This window comes from Arvicanthis niloticus, chromosome 8 (genome assembly GCF_011762505.2).
Source record: "Arvicanthis niloticus isolate mArvNil1 chromosome 8, mArvNil1.pat.X, whole genome shotgun sequence".
In the NCBI taxonomy this organism is placed as follows: Eukaryota; Metazoa; Chordata; class Mammalia; order Rodentia; family Muridae; genus Arvicanthis; species Arvicanthis niloticus.
Window position 1 is genome coordinate 75,344,653 of NC_047665.1, and position 22,060 is coordinate 75,366,712.

The following is a 22,060-nucleotide window of genomic DNA, read 5'->3' on the forward strand; positions in this document are numbered from 1 at the left end:
CTCTTCCCCTTTCTCTTCCTCTTCTTCCTCCTCCTCCTCCTCCTCTTTCTCCTCCTTATCATCATCATCTCGTGCTACAGAGACTGTCCGGCACCCATGTCAGACCCACAACTGCCTAGAGCTCCTGCTCCAGAGGATCCAATATTGTAGGCAGCAATATGCTCACAGACTCACACAAAAATAAAATAAATCTCAAAATGGGAAAAAGGTTTAAAAGAATATTACCATGTTCTTTCCTTTGGTTTCTGTGGGTATTTTGTTTTGTTAAGACAGGACATCAGGATACAACACTTCTCACAGAGAATGCCTCCCAATCATTGAAACTAAAGGTGTCTACCACAATACAAAACCTGTTTTGGTTTTTCTGAGAAATAGTTTCACTATGTAGTCTTAAATGGTCTACTATTCACTTTGTAATTCAGCCTGTCCTCTTGCCTATAGGATTAAGTCAACAGACCTGGCTTCAAACATGACCCTTTGAGCTGGAGACCAACAAGTACATGTACTTGCTGTAAAGTCTCATGACCTGACCTCAATCCCCAAGTCCCATATGATGGAAGAAGGTATCTGACCCCCAAAAGCTGTCGTCTGATGTCCATATGCATACAAATGTGTACACAAACAAAAGGTAAACAAATTTGTTAAAATATACACACACACACACACGAGCTTGGTAGCAGACACCTTTCATCCTAGCACTTGGAAACAAGAGGCAGGGCAATCTTCAATCTTCGTGAATTTGAGGCCTGGTCTACATAGCAAGTTCCAGGACAGCACTAAAGCCAGTATGCAAAAGGGGATTAGCAAGTGACACAATGTAATCAATACACTCTAGAGACAGAATCAGGAGGATTGTTAAATTTGGAATGAACCTGAACTACATAGTGAGACTTAGTCTCAAAATATTTACAAATGAGCACATAGCTCAGGGTAGAAAGTTTGTCTACTATGTGCCAGGACTTGCATTCAATCCTCAGCAAGCAAAAATATGTTTATGCCTATATTCTGTTTTCTAAATTCCATTTTATCTTTGATAGAATGCTAAAGAATTTTGATAGAATGCTGAAGTATATATACATATATCCATTCTAAAAATAACACCATAAACAATATATGTATGGGGCTAGGGATAGAGTTCCTTGCATAACACTAATGAACCAGGGCCTTAAATGTCAGCAATTCATAAACTGAGCATGATAGCACTCAGCTGTAATCCAGCAGGGCGTCTGGAGGTAGGAAGATCAGAAATTCAAGGTCATCCTTAGCTACAGAACATATTTAAGGCCAGCCTAGGATAACTGAGGCAGTTTTTCCAAAAATTAAAATTATAAATACTGTGATACAGAAATGGCTTAGCAGTTAAGAACATTGGTTGCTCTTCCACAGGACCTGGGTTCTATTCCCTATACACACATGGCATCTCACAACCATCTGTAATTCTAGTTCCAAATTCCCTTTTCTGGCCTCTTGAGGGCACTGCACACACAGTACACAAAAACACATGCAGACAAAACACCCATATACATAGTAAAATAAAAGTAAATACCCCTGTCTTAATTATATAGTATATCATTTTATGTAGAACATTTGGAAGAGTAGCCTACTCTTGTCCACCCTCAGCTAACTCTTGATTTATGATGAAGGCTGGCTGCCCAGATATTCTAGAGTAGAACATTTTGATCCCACTGAAAATCTTGATAGTTCAAACAATACCCCAAATGCTGCCACATGCATTAATCATATATAATTTAAAAAAAAAATCAGCACAAATGTTCTCATGTCCTTTTATCTTATCAAGTATAGAATTATTAACTGTATTAATCAGGTTCCCAACACCTACCATCACTGCCACTTTGTTCTGCTCCTTTTAACTCTTCTTGGGCCTCTTCTTCCTCAGACTCAGCCCCACTATCACTGCTCTCCGCTTTACCATTAACAGCTTTGGCATTTGAAGAGGTCAGAACATTACCAAGATCTAAAACATGAAATGAAAACGGGTCAGAGACCTAGCTTCAGATTTTAGTACCTACATGGTGGCTTGTAGCTAGCTGTCCATAACTCCAGTTCTGCTTACATACACCCAGGCAGAACATATAAGATAAGAACCAGTACCACCTGGGTGACGCTTACACATTGCCAAGTCCAGCTGCAGCATGAGGTACAATGTGAGCTAACTATGGAACACAGCTCCTTTGTGCTCTCAAAAACACTTCCCAGAAGATTTCACCTCAGCAATGCTGGTTTCTTCTTAATCACTGCTAATTTCTTAGCTCCAGCTAACCAGCATCAGTTGTCCCAGTAGTCCTTTCTATTTTTACTCTAAAGCCAGAGCCACGTGGCCAAAGCTGCCGAGTTCTGCTGCTTGCTGGGGCTGGAACATGGCCCCTTGTTCTATTACATCACCACCAGCTCTCAGTTTCCCAACTCCTTCCTGCCTAAGCTTGGCTGTCCTGGAGCTTGCTCTGTAGACTGACTGTGAACTCCAAGATCTGCATGCTTGTCTCCCAAGCAATGGGATTAAAGGTGTGGTCCACCAAGCCTGGATTTAAGTTTTCATCTAGAACTTGCTCTGCCTCAGGCTAGCCTTGAACTCAGATATCTGCTTGTCATTGCCTCCTGAGATTAAAGGCTTGTACTACTGCTTGGACCTAAATTTAGCTGGGTGGGGTCTTGCCCCAAGGCCACTAATCCCTTAATTCAAATTACTGTCTCTTATGAGTTCTAGGCCAGCCAGAGCTAAAGAGAGAGAGAAAGAGAGAGAGAGAGAGAGAGAGAGAGAGAGAAAGGAAAGAAAAAAGAAAAGAAAGCCATTAGGAGTGCCTTTAATCCCAGCACTTGGGAGGCAGAGGCAGGCAGATTTCTGAGTTCGAGGCCAGCCTGGTCTACAGAGTGAGTTCCAGGACAGCCAGGACTACACAGAGAAACCCTGTCTCGAAAAAAAAAAAAAAAAAAAAAAAAAAGAAAGCCATTAGGATAATGGTAAATGCAAATGAAACATATAAGATTGATATACCAAAACAATTCTATTTCTATTTAGTAATAATATATAACTCAAAAATTAAGCTTTAAAAAGAATTCAATCTACAATAGCATAACACAAAATAATGAATCTGCAATACAAAAGATACTATTAATACTATTAACAAGATTAAACAAGGTAGTAGTGACACACGCCTTTAATCCTAGCACTTAGGAGGGAGAGGCAGGAGGATCTCTGAGTTCAAGGTCAGCCTGGTCTACAGAGGGAGTTCCAGGATAGACAGGACTACACAGAGAAACACTGTCTGGGGGGGGGGGGGGGGGGGGGGGAATTTCTAGTACTAGGAGGTGGAAGAAAGAAGTAACTGTTCCAGGTCAGCCTCCTCTACATAGCATGTTTTGGGCCAACCAGGACTATATATACCAACACTGTGTCATAAATAAATGAACATGTAAGTACAGGGCAGGTGGCATGGAAGCACAATCCTGGAACCCCACAACCTAAAACAGACTGACCAGGGCTCAAGGCTATCCTCATCTATATAATAAGTTCAAAGCCAGGGTTATGATAACAAACTGTTTCTAAATATATAAGTATTTTACAAATAAGCTAAAAAATAATTGATCCATGGTATAAATAACATATTTCACAAGACAAAATCATTTATGAAAACAAACTGGACAGTGGGATGACTCAGTGGGACAAGGCACCTGCTGCCGTGCCTGAGGGCCTGAGTCTGATCCCTAGGACTCACTAGAAAGAAATACATAGCCGAATCCCAGTTCACCCTCTGACCTCTGCCCTTGGCATAGCAGCATTAATTCACTTAATATAAGTTTTCTAATTTAATTAAGAACCCAAAAAGATATGAATTATATATTTTTGTAATATAAAAGTAAATCACTTGGCAAATTTTAATAAGGTTAAAACATACAGCTTAATGTTTTAGAATCTCAATACAATATATTTGCTTTGGATAACAATTTCTAGATGATAAATTTATGTTTTATGTATGTGTGCAGAATTATTTTTCCCTGTAAACTTTATTATTTATTTTTCTATTAGTATTTTTGGTTATTAAATTTTATTTCATGTTTGGGTGTTCTGCCTTCACATATGTCTGTGTACCACTTGCATGCCTGGTACCCTCAGAGGCCAAAAGAGGGCACAAGATTCTGTAGAGCTAGAGTTAAAGACAGTTGTGAGCCACCATGTCAGTGCTAAGAAGTGAACCCAGAACCTCTGGAAGAGCAGCCAGTGCTCTGAACCACTCAGCTAGCCGTCTGTCTCTTCAATCCAGTTACTTATCTTTACTTTTATGTCTGAGGGTATGTGAGTATGAGGGGATTCCATATGTATGGGGGGAAGATGGCCTCTGGTGATACCTTAGAGCCAGAGTAATAAGCAGGTGTAAGCTGACTGACATAAGGTGCTGGGAATCATACTTGATCCTCTGCAAAATAGAAAGTGCTCTTAACCATGGAGCCATAACTCCAGCCCCACTGCCCTGCAAATTTTAAACAGAAGTTTTACATGGATTTCATGACTCCTACCTTCTAAGTACTTGGAGATTTTCTCCAATCGGACTGGCATGTGAAAGTAAAAGAGAAAATCAGACATACAGGTGTTAGTGTATGCATAATATCAGCTGCTGAGTTAATTTTAAAAAAGTAAAACAGCGCTGTGCGGGATTAAACACGCCTGTAATCCAGGAGACAGGGCAGGGAGGCAAGAAGTTAGCGAGTCAGAGTTCAGCCTGGCCGCCCCCCTTGTTCATAAGACAGTGTGTCTTACAGAGAAACAAAGATCATACAACCTGAGGTCAAGTCAGAACTCGTGCTGCTCTTTTTGTCTTCTACAATCTCATAAAATGGACCTATAACATGCAGCAACTCTTCCACTTTCTCAGTCATGGGCATCGTTTCAATAATCTGTAAGTAAGAGAGAGGAATGCTGTAAAATCATCAACTATTAAATTGATCTGCAGTGGTATAAAATCTACTTCTTCCAGCTTGTCAATAATTTTCAGATTTGAAATCATTAGCACACATCCCAAAGGGAAATATATATAAATGTATACAGACTACATTTTGTTTTCAAGTAAATTAAAACATGGATTTCTTGTCTTGGGGCTAGAGATCTGGCTTACCTGTTAGAGAGAACTTGGTATTCTTAAAGGGAAGCCAGGTTAAGTCCCCAGCACCCACATGGAGGCTTACAAGCATCTGCAGCTCCACTTCTACCCTCTGAGGGCTCCTACATGCATGTGCTCCACATACACTCAGGCACATATGCATACACATAAAGAAAATGTTTTTTATTTTAAAAGTATTCTCATTCAAATAGTATTTTACACAGGCTTCATGTGAAACTCGATGTAAGAATCTGTAAGTTGTACATTACAAGCAGGGGTGTGGAAGGCACTAGAATGAGGGCCCCTCTTATGCACTGTTTGATAGTAAGGAAGCTTCTAAGAAAACAAAAGCAGGAATTGATAAACACTCTGACACCTTCAAGACCATAGGACACATTAGAATCATCCATCTGCTTGGGTTTAGGTTTGGGGCTTGTTGTTGTTTTTGTTTGGGGTTGGGGGTAAGTACACAAATCTCACTTTGTTGCCCTGACTGTCCTGGAACTCCCTATGTAGGCCAGGCTGGTCATGAACTCATAGAGATCCTCCTGCATAAGAGTCCAGGGTGCTAGAATTACAAGTGCAAGTAATTGTAATTACTTGCTCTCTTTCTCACATTAAAATGTGGCTAAACCATTACTTTATAAAACTCTAGAAAAAAATGAATAAAGATTATTGTCAGTTCAACTTTATACTTAATTAACATACACACAAATAACTAAGTATAACTTTTTAAACAATTATCAAACTGCAATGCCTTTTGATTCTCTCTGCTTTTGAAAGGCACCTTTGTGTTTATGCTACTGATAGTGCTAACAGCAGAAGAATTAAACTCTGCCCTCTGTGCTAAAGTCCACTAAACAAAAGTTGTGAAAACGTAACAAAGGGCATAACATAGGCAAGACAAAAAAAAAAAATCTGAATTTTCCAAACAGAAATTGTTGAAAACCCTCTGGGGTTGGGGAGACTAATTCCCTTATTACAGATTTCCTTTATGCTCAGAAGGAATTTCTTTACGATCATCAGACAGGCTGGGCATGTAGTTCAGTTAACAGAGTGTTTTCCCAGCATGTATGAAGCCATAGGGCTCTATCTCCAATACCAGGGCTGCGTGGTACCTGTAAGGTTATCTTCTGTCACTTGTCAATGTTTAGGCTGCTTAAGCTACATAAGACCTTGTCACAAATAAATAAATAAATAAATCAGAGGTGCTGGACATATAGCTTAATAGTACGGTAGTTGACTTGACTGGCATGGTTTTAATCCCAACTACTATCACATACACACAAAAAAAGTAAATTCGAGCTCCTTTGAGTATTTTTATTCTCTGCCATAAATTGTTTTCCTACCTTTTTCATTTCTTCAACATATGCAATCATGGCTTCTTCTTTAGTCATATCCCCCAGCGAACTCCAAGCATCCCTAGAATTTAAAATTCATAAGTAATAACAAGAAACACTTGATTTTTGACCTAGGCATCATAGTTCATGCCTGAAGTCATTAAAGAATGCAGTTATGCTAAGTGCAGAAAATGAGTACAAGTAGAGAAAATCCTATGGAGTGAACTAACCAGATCTCAGACAGACAGACTTCTCAGGCTTTCTCTCATTTACAGATGTTAGGCTTGAACAGAAGAAGCTCATGTCTGTGCCGATGCATCCAGGCTTAGTGAAATGAGGAAGCTAATGAAAGGGGGAAAGGGAAGTGCAGCAGAGTATGGAGGGATGAGCTCAGAGAGCATTACATACATGCATGCAAATGGCTGTATGGAACCTTTTATAATCATTTTTGAAAATATAAAAAAATAAAATAAAATTTTAGGGCTGGTGCCATGGCTCAGCAGTTAAGAGCACTGACTACTTTCCCAGAGGTCCTGAGTTCAATTCCCAGCAACCACATGGTGCCTCACAACCATCTGTAATAGGATCTGATGCTCTTTTCTGGTGTGTCTAAAGACAACTACAGTGTACTACTCATATATGTATAAATAGTCAAAAAAAATTAGAATTTTAATATATTAAGCATTAACCCATCAACATATGTGTAGAGCACAGAAGACTATAACCATTCATAAATATTTCCTAAGGACCCTCTCAAAGGTTTTAAGGATTTTTAAAATTTTATTAGCATGTGTGTATACCTACAGGAGTTTATGTGCACCACTTGTGTGCAGGAACTCACAGAAGCCAGTAGAGGGTGTTGGATTCCTGGAACAGGAACTACAGGCAGTTGCGAGTACCACATATGGTACTGGGAACTAAACTTAGGTCCTGTGCAAGTACACTTAACCACTGAGTCATATCTCCAACCCGAAAGATTTTTTTGTTTTTTTTTGGTGTATATATGTGAGCCTGAGTGTGTATGTGTATCATTTACAGGCAAATTTATATGCAATTGACCTCACAGGCCAGAAGAGGGTATTAGATTCCCTGGAACTGGAGTCCCAGGCAGTTGTAAGACATCTAAGTGTGGGTGCTTGGAATCAAACCCAAGACCTCTGCAAGAACTCTCCAGTCTCAAAAGGTTTTATATCATTAAAAATGCTGGGCAGTGGTGGCTCATGCCTTTAATCCCAGCAATTTGGAGGCAGAGGCAGGTGGATTTCTGAATTTGAGGCCAGCCTGGTCTACAGAGTAAGTTCCAGGACAGCCAGGGCTACACAGAGAAACCCTGTCTTGAAAAACCAAAAAGAAAACAAAAAACAAAAAACAAAAAAAAAAAAAAACCCAAAAAACAAAAAAAGCAAAAACAAGCCTGGCAGTGGTGGCGAACGCCTTTAATCCCAGCACTTGGGAGACGGAGACAGAGGCAGGCAGATTTCTGAGTTTGAGGCCAGCCTGGTCTACAGAATGAGTTCCAGGACAGCCAGTACTACACAGAGAAACCCTGTCTCAAAAAAAAAAAAAAAAAAAAAAAAAAAAAACAAGAAACAAAACAAACAAACAAACAAACAAAAAAAAAGAATAGTAGCAATAATGAATAGTTTAGAAGATTTTAAGAACTCTGAAAGCCATGTTGTAAACAAATAAACATTTTGGTTAAAATTCCATTAATTTAAATATGCAACAAATTTGTACACTAGAACTAAGGATGGACCAGGACTAAGGATGTAGTTCAGGTGGTAAAAGTATTTGTCTAGCATGCACAAGGCCCTGGGTTCAGTCCCAAGCATGGAATAAATTAGCAATCGTAGTTCATGCTTGTAATCTTGCCTGTAACCCCAAATCTGGGAAGGCAGAGCAGGAGAGCAGAAGTTCAAGGCCATCCTCAGCTACATGTGAATTTTAGGATGAGACTGTCTCAAAAAAAAAAAAAACACAAATCCTGTCTTAAAACATTTTTTTTTTGAAGCAGTTAACTCTGCCAAGGTCAAATCTAGGGAAAGAAATGATTTCCTCATCTGTGAATCTAATGGTTTAATTGTTTGAAAACACGATGCACTAATCACCACACTCTATTGATAAAGTATAATCTAAAATTAACCTTTGTCAGATATTTGTAAATCTGCAGTAGTCTTTACAGATATTAAGCTGAATCAAGTATTAGTGGATTCAGAAAAGAGAAGAGCATCTAGATATTTCATGGCTCTTTTAGCTACAACATTAACAACCAATATTATTCTCAAGGGTCAGAAGTCACCTTAGACCAAAGTTAATGTGGCAGTCTGAGTCATACCTTGTTACACATTACCTTAAAGTCTCAAAGCAAACAATTCACTTGACAAACAAAGCCACTATTTTCTTTGGCAACTCAAAGAGATAAAGAGTTGATTTTGGGTTTCTTTCTTTCTCTCCTTCTTTCTTTCTTTCTTTCTTTCTTTCTTTCTTTCTTTCTTTCTTTCTTTCTTTCTTTCTTTCTTTTTTACCTTATACTCACTATGTAGCCAGAGTTCGCCTTGAATTCTTGATCCTTCTGCCTCTACCTCAGACTGCTAGAATTACTGAGTTGTACTACCAACATCAAACTTGTTCATTTAACATGAGGAATTAATCTGGGAGTAGAGGAAGGAATCTCTATAAAAGAAAAACTAAGTACAAACATTTTCTTAGTTTTCTATCTGTAAAGTATCTAGTCATTACATTTTGCTGTTTTCTTATCTTCCCCAAAATTTTATGTAAAAGTATATTAAGAGCACTTTAAAAAATAAAATTGTGAAGTATACCTAGGATGCTTTATGCACAAAACACATAACAGCTATATAATTAACTCATTTAAATTAAAAGTCTTTCTTAGCTCTATAAATGCAATTACCATTTATATCTTCCAATAGGATCCCAGAATCCAGGCCTTGAAAGTTTACAGGGTCCTTCAGTTGCCTGTTTGTAGAAGCTATAGAACTTAAGCATCATTTCATTTGTTGGTTGGAATGATCCTATGGGAAACATACATTAAATACAGATCACTTGGGACTATGACTCATTAACATAAAGCCCTGTATTATCTTAGCCACCCACACACACTTAGTGATTTCCTGGTTTGGTTTGGTTTTATTCAGATACAGTATAACACTGTAGCTCAGGTATGCCTGGACCTGCTATGCAACCCAAACTGGCATCAGATTCACAGCAATGTTCCTGCATCAGCTTCCTGAGTGCTGAGTTAAAGCAGCAGCCACCACACCTGGGCTAAAGCTCCTTTCAGAAAGTTCTGGAAGTTCAAACTTTTAAGGACAGTATCAGTCCAATAAATAAACTAGCAACCATTTTAAAGATGTAAATGAAATAACCAGCAAGTGTTACATTAAAAAAATATATATGTGAAGAACTATTTTCAAAAAAATTAATGGTGGTCAGGCAGTGATGCAAACCTTTAATCCCAGCAATCTGGAGGCAGAGGCACTTGGATCTAAGTTCAAGGCCAGCCTGGTCTACAGAGTTAACTCCAGAATAGCCAAGGCTACACAGAGAAACCTTGTCTCTAAAAACAAAACACCTAAAAAAGAGAGAGAGAGAGAGAGAGAGAGAGAGAGAGAGAGAGAGAGAGAAACAAACAAAGGTGTCCAAAACTAACTAGATCTCCCAAAGTCCTTTATCTGGTAAAAAAAAAAAAAAAAAAAAAACTTGACATTTGGCCAAGTCATTGATATTTAATAGTCAACATAGCCATGTAGTTTTTTCACTTGGGCCACTCAGATTCCCACGGGAGCTTTACTTTCCATATTAAGCTATTGTACATGTTAATATATTTGTTTTTTATGTTTCCAATATCATATCTTTTTGGATTTGTTTGTTTGTTCTGATTTTTGAGACAGGGTTAATCTCTCTAGCCCTGGCTGTCCTAGAACTTGATTTGTAGAGCATAATGGCATCAAACTACCCGCCTTTGCCTCCCAAGTGCTGGGATTAAAGGAGTTCACCATTGCCACCCAGCTAACATTTTTATATTTAAAACTCTCAAATTATATAAGCAAGTACAATAAGTTTCAATATTCAATAAAAGTGTGTCACTGTGGAGGCAGGCTTTGAGGTATTATATGCTCAAGCTCTGGCAGTGTGGCGCTCAGTGGATCCTGTTGCCTGCGGATCAAGATGTAGAACTCTTAGCTCCTTCTCTAGGACCACATGTATCCCTGCATGCCACCATGATGAAAAGTGACAAAACCTCTGAAACTGTGAGACAACCCCAAATAAATGTTGTCCTTTATTAAGAGTTGTCTCTTCACAGTGTAAAACCCTAAGACAGTGGGTATCTGCATGGGCATCTGCATGGGAGTGCAGGTGCCCGCTGAAATAGAACCCCCTGAAGCTGGAGTCCCAGGGCTTTGTGAGTGGGCTGATGTGAGTGCTGGGAACTGAGCATAGGTCTGGAAGAGCAGCACCTGCTTTTAACTGCTGAGCCAGCTCTTCATCCCAGCGCTGAATGCTTTTCAAAAGTGAAAATTGCTATAAAACAGTAACTATACAGATAATTTCAAGATAACTTATATATCAAGCATTACATGCAGTAATCAAAAGCTAACAGGCTTTTTTTTTTAACTAGAAATTACAACATAGTCAGATTGAAACCTAGTATTTCAGGTTTGACCAAGAGTGTATAATTAATTCCAAATCACCATAATAACTACCTATATAATAAATAAACATTTAGGATTTTTTCTTAGATATAGTATTCTAACAAGATAGTTATTCTTTATACAGCAAAAAATAAAAATAGAAAAAAGACAGAATGAGGTAATAGCACAAATTTAAATTTAAAAATTCAAAAACTGTAAAAGGAGGGGTAGGTGAGACAGCTCAGCACATATAAGGCACTTGTAGCCAAGACACCATGGAAAGAGAAAATTAACTCCTGTAGGACGTCCTCTAACCTCAACAAGTGATACACACATAACACACAGTAAATATAAAATACTGTAACTAAACAACTTCGTCTCCTAGCTTCAGTAAGCTAACAAAAGCTACAGTTTATTGGTTTAGGTAAATGGTACATATTACAGTGTATGTAAACAAAAAATGAAAATATATATTAAATATCCTAAGTGTAAGACAGCATTACTTCTGTCCTAAAGATGTTTCTATGACTACGCAACAGATGTGTTTCCATTTACATGTCTAGTAACTAAGAGTCTATCAATCCTTACATAATTAATTAACTTAGATTTGTTTGTAATTTTATTTTTATTGAGCACCTGTGTATATCCATGTGCATGTCAGAACTGGTGGACACCAGAAGAGGGCACTGCATTCCCGAGAGCTGAAGTTATAGGAGGGATGAACACTGAGAAACAAACTTGGGTCCTCTAAAAAAGCAGCAGGCACTCTTAACAAAGGAACCATCTCCCTTGCCCCTCATTATTTTAGACTATAAATAAAAGTTAGGAAATAAATAACAAAAGCTTCAAGATTTCCTTGCAAAATAATTCAAAGCCAACCAAATAGTTTAAAATAACTTTTGGAACTACAGCACAATGGTATAGCATTTGCTTAGGATGTTGATACAAATAAATAAGCAATTAAATAAAGTATTATAAGCCATGCATGGTAGAACATATCTATAATTCTAGTACTTCAGAACTAGGAGCAAGAGAATCTCCCAAATTTGAAGCCAGCTTGAGCTACATAGCATGTATTTGACTCAAAAAAGAAACCAAGGGGCTGGAGAGATGGCTCAGTGGTTAAGAGCACTGACTGCACTTCCAGAGGTCCTGAGTTCAATTCCCAGCAACCACATGGTGGCTCACAACCATCTGTAATGAGATCTGATGCCCTCTTCTGGTGTGTCTGAAGACAGCTACAGTGTACTCATGCATAATAAATAAATAAATAAACCTAAAAAAAAAAAAAAAAACTACAAAAATATTTAACTTCATTGTACCAAATGTTGTTCAAATATATCAGTTAGCTTTAGGGACAGCACATTACATGTTGTCTAACACAAGTGCCTTTTTGTCCTTTTCCTGGGGTTGAGGGGGTTGTCTCTATTACTGGTGGCTTCGTGCCTGCTAAATGTCTACTCTGGCATCCAGCCATGCCTGCCTCTTACCTTTTTTTCTTTGAAGATTAAACCCAAGGTCCCAGGAAACCTCTATCACTGAGCTACAGTACACCGCATCTCTTGCAAGGTCCATTTAACAAGTCTATCTTAATAAAAAAAAAAAAAAAGACTGGATCTTGCTTTGTAGTCCAAACTGGCTAGCCTGCAATCCATTATATATAGGTTTCTCAATACGTAGAATGTAAAATAATGAAGTAGAAAGAATACAAAGAGCAAGTCTAGCTTAGCAATTTTCAAAGACCTACAAAACGCATGGGTTAGAAAAGTGAATATACTACTTACATAAAACTCTGAAATCGCTGGGCAGTGGTGGCGCACGCCTTTAATCCCAGCACTTGGGAGGCAGAGGCAGGCGGATCTCTGGGTTCGAGGCCAGCCTGGTCTACAGAGTGAGTTCCAGGACAGCCAAGGCTACACAGAGAAACCCTGTCTCGAAAAACCAAAAAAGAAAGAAAGAAAAAAAAAAGAATATTTATAGGAAAGTATGATTTCAGAGGCTTTTTTTTTTTTTTAAAGAATATTTATAGGAAAGTATGATTTCAGAGTTTTTTTGTTTTTTTGTTTTTTGAGACAGGGTTTCTCTGTGTAGCCCTGGCTGTCCTGGAACTCACTCTGTAGACCAGGTTGGCCTCGAACTCAGAGATCCGCCTGCCTCTGCCTCCCAAGTGCTGGGATTAAAGGCGTGCGCCACCACCACCCGGCCCTATAAATATTTTTAACTGAACATTTAAAAGTCTCAATATCTGAAGCTGGGGAGATGAGATGGCTCAACGGTTAGGAACACTAGCCACTTTTCCCAAGGACCCAGGTTCAAATCCCAGTGCCCACATGGCAGTTCACAATTGTAACAGTAACTCCAGTTCCAGGGGATCTGACATCCTCACAACAGACATACATGGAGGCAGAATAAAATTTAAATATAATGTAAATAAAATTTAAAACAATTTTTTAATAAATGTCTAATTGAGTTCCTATATTATTTCTTTTTTTTGTTTGTTTTTTAAGACAGGTTCGCATAAAACTGATCAGACTGGCCTTGAACTCACAGAGATCCAGCTGCCTTTGCCTCTGGAGTGCTAAGATTAAAGGCATGCATCACCATTCTGGTCTTATTATTCCTTCCTTCATTTAGCTTGTTTGGACTTACCCTTTAGTCTTCCCTGTGTTCTCCTCCAATACAAAGTGAAACATAAAATATCATTGAGCCTAGAGCTTCTACATAGTAGGCAAGTGCTCCCTACAAAATCCTAACTCCAGCCCTCTTGATCCTCCAAAGAAGCTGGGATCACAGCCTGGCCACTGTTTTTGAAGGTGTGCAGGAACTAAATCAGGGCATTGCACATGGTATCATATGCCCTACAAGCTTCCAAAACTATGCCTGAAATTTTTTACTGAAATGAACTATGCTGACTACTCATTACTTAGCCAAATGATGATAAATGGAAAGGGAAGGCATTAAATACCATAGTATTATAGCAATGTTATGTTTGATTTGGCCTACAAATCTAGTGCATACAGAAAAATGCTTAAGATAGTCTTAATCTAATTTATTATGAAAAGTAAATCACAAAGCAAATGAATATGAAATTTCAAATTAAAAGTCTCCCTTCCCAAGCTTCTCTACTTAGAACATTGAAAGAAAAAAGTTAGTGATGGAAAAAATTCCTTAACACTGGTCAAACAAAATTACAAAAAGTTTTACAAGTTGTTGCCAGGGTACACACAAAGAAAAGTGTTTGACACAGCATAGTCAAAACAATCATTTTACAAGTGAATATGGTTGTTCTTCCCTTTCACTTCATATCAAAAGTTTGTGAAGGTTTGGATGACACTTTTGAGTTAGGTAGCACCAGATATCCCTCCTCTGTTTTTGGTTTTGTTTATTAACCTACCCAAATCCACAGTCATTAAGTGATAAGACTTGTTCTCAAGAATATAAACTACTTAAAACCTAGATAATACGCCGCCCTTTGGCCTCAAAAATCAGCGAGTAATTAATTAACATTCAGTATCATTCTTTCAATTACATTCCTTTTAAAGACAGAATGGGAGGGGACGCTAAACAACGTAGACTAGAACCAGCTGAGAGGTATTTTACCCAAAGCCACTGCACGTACCATTTTTCGGCAAACTCTGGATCACCTTCACGGCCGCCTCAAACCTGGTTTCATACACTGATCGTGTGTCCGCCATCTCCAGCTGCCAGCGCCGGCCCCGGTCCCAAGGTCTGTCCGCGGGAATCACACAGCAGCAGCAGCACCAGCTTTCCCAAGAGCCTGCATGAAACTGAACACCGAGCGCGGCCGCGGATTAATGACGGGAGCATAGCTGGTCAATTCCCCTTTGCCTGCCCAATCAAGGCCACACCGACCTAGGTGGCCTGGTTCCTTCCTCCTTCGTGGGGCGTGTCTTAGAGTACATCCCAGCCAACAAAAACAGCCAAACAACTCACCGAGAGGAAGAGCATCTCTAGCAGCAGGCCTTCGAGGTTGCGCCGCCCGTAATAGCGGACCTTTTCTCCCACCCGGAAGATGCTGGCCGACCAGCCACACCCCCCATTCCGAGAAGTCCTGCAGTCGGTGGGCACCCTCCCCACAGCCCCGCCCCGGAGTCACCGGAGGACCCACTAGCCTCCGCCGCCACCGCCGCGGTGCAGCAAACCCCACCCACCCGCTCCGCCGCGGTGACGTGCACGGGGGCTGCGCGTTCTCAGAGGAGGGGAAAGAAGCTGCGAGGCGCTTTGGCTGGGGTCGGTCTTCGGAGAACCCGGTGCTTGTTTATATTCAGGCTGAGGATAGCGAGGCTGATGACGCGCTAGGATTCTATGTCAGGTCCCAAAGGGGCCCCCTGGATACCGCTTGTGTTTAAACACACACGAGTCGGTGGTGCTCAGCGCCTAGCTTCGGGATTATACTGTGGAAGGGACTGAATCATAAAAAGTTGGGTTCAAAACTTCCTTTTTGACACTTAATCTCTATGACCTAGGAGAAGTCACTTGGCCTCTCCTGTGGATTTACACCACGCTAAAGGGTAGAAAGGGGGATTAAGTGGAAGGATGGACTCCAAGTCTGGAACAGCTTTCACCATCTGGTGCCGAGGGCAGCCACGGAGCGAGCAAAGGTGAACAGTGGCGGCCCGCTGCTCAACACCTCCACTACCCAACTCTCCACGCCCAGGAGTCAAGCTCAGCCCACCTCCAGCCCCGCGGGAGGCTAGGGATGGAGAAGGTCGGTGCGGAAAGTAATGCCGGCGTCCTAGGCACTGAGAAAGCTCGCCGCAGGCGTGAGGTGCCGTGGCCGGGAAATCTCAAGGACGCCCCGTTGGGAGCGTCACTTTTGTCGATTTAGTATGGGTTGGGAAGATTACTCGTACAAATCTAGTTGTGAACTATAAGTTACTCTTCCCTCGAAGCCGCGGTGTCGGCATTTACCTTGATATAGCCAAATGACCGGCAAGGCCTGTCCGGTTTTGTCTCGACGCCTGCCCCCTCACCTTGCCCCGCGGGCTTATGGGAACTGTAGTCCCACGGCGCTTCCGGACACCTTCCTCTGTAGGAAGGCGTCATTCCCTCCTGTTCCGGTTCGGCTTCTTCGAGTAGCCCACCCTCCCTATGTGTGGCGGAAGTTCCTTTCTTCCGGGTAGCGTTGTGGGCGTCTCCGAAGTGCTGATTTTGTTGTTGTTGTTGTTGTTGTTGTTGTTGTTGTTGTTGTTGTTGTTGTTGTTGTTGTTGTTCTGTTTTTTGTTTGTTTTGTTTTTCGAGACAGGGTTTCTCTGTGTAGCCCTGAATGTCCTGGAACTCACGCTGTAGACCAGGCTGGCCTCGAACTCAGAAATCCACCTGCCTCTGCCTCCTAAGTGCTGGGATTTGCGCCACCACTGTCCGGCCCCGAAGTGCTTCTTAAGCTTCAAGCAAAAAACAATCTCTGTAGTTGCTCTGACAGGCACGTACACTGATAACATGTCCATCTGGGTGTTGCGGACAGTGTCACCTGAAGAGTTCTTTCAGAGCTCATGTGGCCTGTACTCAAAAGTACTCTAGAAAAAAATTCTGGACTCATTGATCAATTAATCAAAAAGACAAAACGCACTGGAGGAGCGCTGGCATCAAGAGAGAACCTCTCGTGCCGGGCGGTGGTGGCGCATGCCTTTAATCCCAGCACTTGGGAGGCAGAGGCAGGCAGATTTCTGAGTTTGAGGCCAGCCTGGTCTACAGAGTGAGTTCCAGGACAGCCAGGGCTACACAGGGAAACCCTGTCTTGAAAAACGAGAGAGAGAGAGAGAGAGAGAGAGAGAGAGAGAGAGAGAGAGAGAGAGAGAGAGAGAGAGAGAGAGAGAGAGCTTAAGTTTTGTTTGTACAGTCAAAACAAAGTATCAGAAACTGTTTTAAACAAGGAGATTCTCTAACTGAGATTAGATTCTCTAATTGAGAGAGAGAGAGAAGAGAGACTCTCCCAAGTGCCTCACCACCTTCATATGTATGATGTTTGGCAAACGTATGATCTATTTCAAAAGCACTATAAGGTGTTTATAAATGAGGGCAGTTGACCTGCCCAAGGTCCTAAAATTTAATGAGTTAGCAAGAGTAGGGTCAGTCAAATCATAAAACCTGTTATAAATGAGACTTGTCCTGATCATGTCAAAGAAAGACACAAGTTTTCTAACTTTTTCAACATGAGAACACTGTGTTTTCACCTTTGCCTCACCTGCTGTTTTCTTGAACGTGGGTGCTTCTCAGTCAGTCCTAGTATACTCAGGTATGCATATTCATGAAAAAGGTTTGGGTGTTTATTTTAATACTCAATTTTGACAACTATTAATTAGACTTATGTAATACACTACCCTACTGGTTCTGTCGGTCTTTAGGTACTAATGACAGCATGTTTTGCCAGTGACTGCACTGAATTTTATTGTGTGGTTTATGAATCTCCAGTTGTGGAATAGCATAAGGATAAAGGAAATTGAGGCTAGTCAAGTAAACTATTTTTAAAATAGCTGCTTTTGCCAAGAAGCGGAAGCAAGCTAAGTATAAACCGGTAAATGGACTTTTAAAATGTGGTATGTATACATGGAAAACTGGTGAGCCTTAAGAAAAAGGAAATCTTGCCAGTCCTTTTTTATTACATTTATTTGTGTGGGTAGAGGGCAGAGAGGCACAAATGCTCAGGTCACAGGACAGTTTACATAATTAGTTCTCTATTTCCAGAATGGGAGCTCTGGGGATTGAATTCAGCTGGTCTGTCAGGCTTGGCAAACTCAGAAATCTGCCAGCAAAGACTCTTAGCCACTAAGCACTTAGGTGGTCACAGATCCTGTCATTCCTGACAGTATGACTGGAACTGTTGATTATGCTAAACAAAATGAGTCAAGCACATGAAGACAAGTGTTGCATGATCTCATGTATAGAATATAAAAAATGTTGATCTCAGAGGTTGAAAGTAGTTTATGGGCACACCACCCTAAAGGGACAAGATCTGGTCCAGTCTCAGAAACTAAACAAGGTTGACATAATTTTATGTCAAAATGACATAGGCTAGAGTCAATCATCTATGAGGAGGGAACCCCAATCGAGAAAATCCTTTCATGATCAGACTCTTAGAGAACTTTAGAGCATTTTTTTTAAATTAAGTGATTGATGTGGGAGGACCCAGCCCATTGTGAGTGGTGCTATCCCTGAGCTGTTGATCCTGGATTCTATAAGAAAGCAGGTTGTGTAAGCCAGTAAGCAGCACCCTCCATGGCCTTTGCATCAGATCTCCAGGTTCTTGCCATTTGAGTTCCTGTCCTGACTTTTTTTTGGTTTTTTTGAGACAGGGTTTCTCTGTGTAGCCCTGGCTGTCCTGGAACTCACTCTGTAGACCAGGTTGGCCTCAAACTCAGAAATCTGCCTGCCTCTGCCTCCCAAGTGCTGGGATTAAAGGCATGGGCCACCACTGCTTGGCTTCTGTCCTGACTTTCATTGATGATGAACAGTGATGTGGAAGAGTAAGACAAATAAACTCATAAACTCTTTCCTCCCCAAGTTGCCTTGGTTATGGTGTTCCATCACTGCAATAGTAACCCAAACTAGCACAGCTGCCTATTACTTACTTGAGAGAAGTTGCAAGTAGGAGCAAGAAGTAGAAGAAAAGTGTGGGAATTTGACATATATATATATATATATATATATATATATATTCCATATATATATATATATATATATATATTCCAGACATAGACATGTACATTTTTCACATATTCCTTAAAGAAATTAATTTACTTTTGAAAGTAATGTGTTGAGGGCCAGTGATAAGGCTGAGTGAGTGAAAGTGCTTGCCACCAACTTAACAGCCTGAGTTCAATTCTCAGTACTCACATGTTGGAAGTCAAGAACTAATGCCCAGAATGTGTACTCTGGTTTACACATACACAAGGGAAACAGAGGCATGAGAGTCACACTCTTAACTTGGGAGTTCAAACAAGCCTTCCCAAAATATTGAGATTCTTAGCTAAAACTAGAAAGAGAGATGACCCAGGCATGGTGTGGCATGACTTTAATCACAGCATTCAGGGAGACAGTAAAATTTCTGGGAGTTCAAGGCCAGCCTAGTCTACATAGTGAAGTCTAGTACAGCCATGTTGACAGACCCTGTCTTTAAAAAGGAAAAGAAAAAAAATTCTAGAGAAATGTCTCAGTAGTTCAGAGCACTGGTTGCTTTTGCAAAGAACCCAAGTTTGGTTCCTAGCACTCACGTTGGGGTTAACAACCTCTAGTAACATCAGTTCTTGGGGCTCCAATGCCCTCTTCTAACTTCCTCAGGTACCAGACACCCATATGGGGTATATACCTTGTAGGCAAAACACTCACACTGGTAAAATCAAATAAATAAATCTGATTTTTAAAAAAGGTTTTGTTCATTTGTTTGGGGTTACAGAGCTAACTCAGCAGTCAAGAACATGATTGCTCTTCTATAGGACCAAAGTTTGATTCCTGGAGCTCACATTGTGGGGCCCACAACCACCTGTAACTCCAGAACCAGGAGATATGACTCCTCTGACCTTTATTGGCACCTGCACACGTGTACACAACAGACACACACACACACGCACATATTGAAAATAAAATTTAAAAAAAGAAAAAGTAATTTGTATAGCTATGTTGGTTTAAAGTGTTAAGTCTGCTATAATATATGTGTGGATATGATAGACTGAATCAGTTCCCAAACTGCCTTTTTTTTTTTTTTTTTGGTTTTTTTCCAGACAGGGTTTCTCTGTGTAGTCCTGGCTATCCTGGAACTCACTCTGTAGACCAGGCTGGCCTCGAACTCAGAAATCCGCCCAAACTGCCTTCTAATGATGTGAAGTTACAATTCTAACTGAAAACTTGATCCCATAAAACATGTTTAATGTCTTTAAGTATTTTCAGTATATTGCCTAATTTGAAGTATTCTTGATTATGCATTGCTATAGATGTTTTATTTTTAAAATACTTACTTTTGCATATGGCCATAAAAATGTAAAGTGATACATTTATGTGTCCTAAGAGGCATAAATGAATAAAGATTAAGTTTGAAAGGGTTATTTTAGATGTTCCTTCTTTTACAAATACTTCCCAAACTCCCACCATGTTTGAATATGGGTGGGAGTGTATCTCAGTGACAGAGTGCTTCCCCACATGTCTGAGGCCCTAGAATTGGCTTTCTGTTCTGCCAAAAAGAAACAAAATTAATTAATCTCAAGGAACTCAAAGTCTAGTGTGACAAACAAAACATGTAAGATAATTAAAACAATGTAGTAGCCTTGAAAATATGAATATATATGAAAATACTGAAGGATATAGAAACAGTCTTATTGCATTAATGAAATACACAAAATTATGGAAAGGAGGAAGAGGCATAGAGAGACGCCTCAGCAGTTCAGAGTGTGCTCTGTTCTTCCAGGGGACCTGCATTCAATTCCTAATACCCATGTTGGGTAGCTCACAACTGCCTTTAATTCCAACTCCAGGGGATCCAATGTCTCTGGCCTCTATGGGCACCCAACACTGAAGTGGAAATTTTCGAGGTAATTTGGAGACTCACTTGTGTCATGTGATTTTTTTTTTGGAAACTGTCATAAGAGAGGATGTTTTACTGAGCAACAGACTCGTGGTGTTTTTCTGGAAGCAACCTGGAAAGGGAGCCTATGGTTTTTTGCTAGAGCAGACTCTTGAGAGAACATGTGATGTTTGGAAAGGGTATAAATATAACCCAATAGACAATGGATGAAGCTGTGTGGCAGTGATTTACCTTGCCTTCTTCGCTTATTGTCGCTGATGAGTTCATAGATAAAAATGTACTAAAATGTTTCTCATGATATTTCTGTGGGTTGGTTTGTTACTGTTTTTTTTTCAGACATGGGCCAATTGGCAGAGCTATGTGGTTTCTTTTGGATCAAACTTCCATTGCTGATTCGTAAGTAGTGTTTTGGAGTAGATGGAGCTACTGCTGCTGATTCCTGTGATCTGAACAGCTGATATCCTGTCAAAAAAGATTGGAATCACCCAAAAGAACTATTTTAAACAAGTCCACATCCCCCTTTGTCCTATTAACCTTTCCTTTCTACTCTCTCTGGTGGGTGGTGGGCTAGAAGGGAAGTTAAAGCAGTTAAGAACCCTTACTAAAGTAGGTTTTGAAAATTTTAAGCCTACACAACATTCATGCACATACCCCCACACAGACACATATACATAAATAAAAATAAAATAAGTTCATTTTTAAGAGAGAAGAGAGACAGAAACAGAACGAGAGAGAGAGAGAGAGAGAGAGAGAGCGCTGAGCACCCACATTCATTGTTCCTTGTTTCATGACTTGGATGCAATGTGGCCAACCACTTTCTGTTCTTTTGTTTTCTTTTATTTTTGAAATTATAGTATAATTATATCATATCTCCCATCCCTTGTCTCCCTCTGCACACTCACATATATCCCCCCTTGCTCTCTTTCAGATTCATGGCCTCTTTACACCTTCTGTTAACGCTGCTATACATTCCTTACCATGATAGATTGTATCTCCTAGAAATATAACCCAAAATAAATCCTTCCTTCCCTCTCTTGCTTCTGTCAGGTGTTTTGTTACAGCACCAACACAAGTAACAGCGCAGATCCAGGAACAGCTCTGTTACCTACCATCACCAGTGGGATAGATAAATGTGAACTGCTAAAGAACAGGGAGACCAAATGAACTGAAACTGTACGTAGCTATTATAATCTGAGTCATAAAAGCAAGGAAAAAAGCCTGAAACTCGAAAGAAAAATATTATATGATCCTAACACATAAAGTGTTTTAATAATTGTATTAGAAGAGTGGCCCATGCCGGGCGGTGATGGCGCACGCCTTTAATCCCAGCACTTGGGAGGCAGAGGCAGGCAGATTTCTGAGTTCGAGGCCAACCTGGTCTACAGAGTGAGTTCCAGGACAGCCAGGGCTACACAGAGA

General features: G+C 40.3%; 1 protein-coding gene and 1 long non-coding RNA gene across 11 annotated transcripts in view; one reads left to right on the forward strand and one right to left on the reverse strand.

Moving 5' to 3' along the window:
* The window catches only part of Acbd5 (acyl-CoA binding domain containing 5), a 37,417-nt gene extending 22,220 nt beyond the window's left edge, over positions 1 to 15,197 (reverse strand). For 4 of the 10 annotated variants that reach the window (XM_034510298.2, XM_034510297.2, XM_034510294.2 and 1 more), the window contains exons 1-7: positions 15,061 to 15,197; positions 14,726 to 14,894; positions 9,366 to 9,486; positions 6,464 to 6,536; positions 4,797 to 4,911; positions 4,534 to 4,566; positions 1,841 to 1,975 (exon numbers count right to left, since the gene is read on the reverse strand). In XM_034510298.2, coding sequence (XP_034366189.1) covers positions 1,841 to 1,975; positions 4,534 to 4,566; positions 4,797 to 4,911; positions 6,464 to 6,536; positions 9,366 to 9,486; positions 14,726 to 14,894; positions 15,061 to 15,075 — 661 coding nt within the window. In that variant the 5' untranslated portion in view covers positions 15,076 to 15,197. Of the gene's footprint in view, positions 1 to 1,840; positions 1,976 to 4,533; positions 4,567 to 4,796; positions 4,912 to 6,463; positions 6,537 to 9,365; positions 9,487 to 14,725; positions 14,895 to 15,060 lie in introns of those variants that run through there. The other 6 variants (XM_034510305.2, XM_034510299.2, XM_034510296.2 and 3 more) reach the window with 2 other exon arrangements.
* A 235-nt stretch (positions 15,198 to 15,432) lies between these two features.
* Positions 15,433 to 21,675, forward strand: LOC143443385 (uncharacterized). Its single transcript, XR_013112337.1, has 4 exons — positions 15,433 to 15,835; positions 20,525 to 20,648; positions 20,978 to 21,037; positions 21,570 to 21,675. It is a non-coding gene; the product is annotated as an uncharacterized LOC143443385 (long non-coding RNA).
* The last annotated feature ends 385 nt before the right edge of the window (positions 21,676 to 22,060 follow it).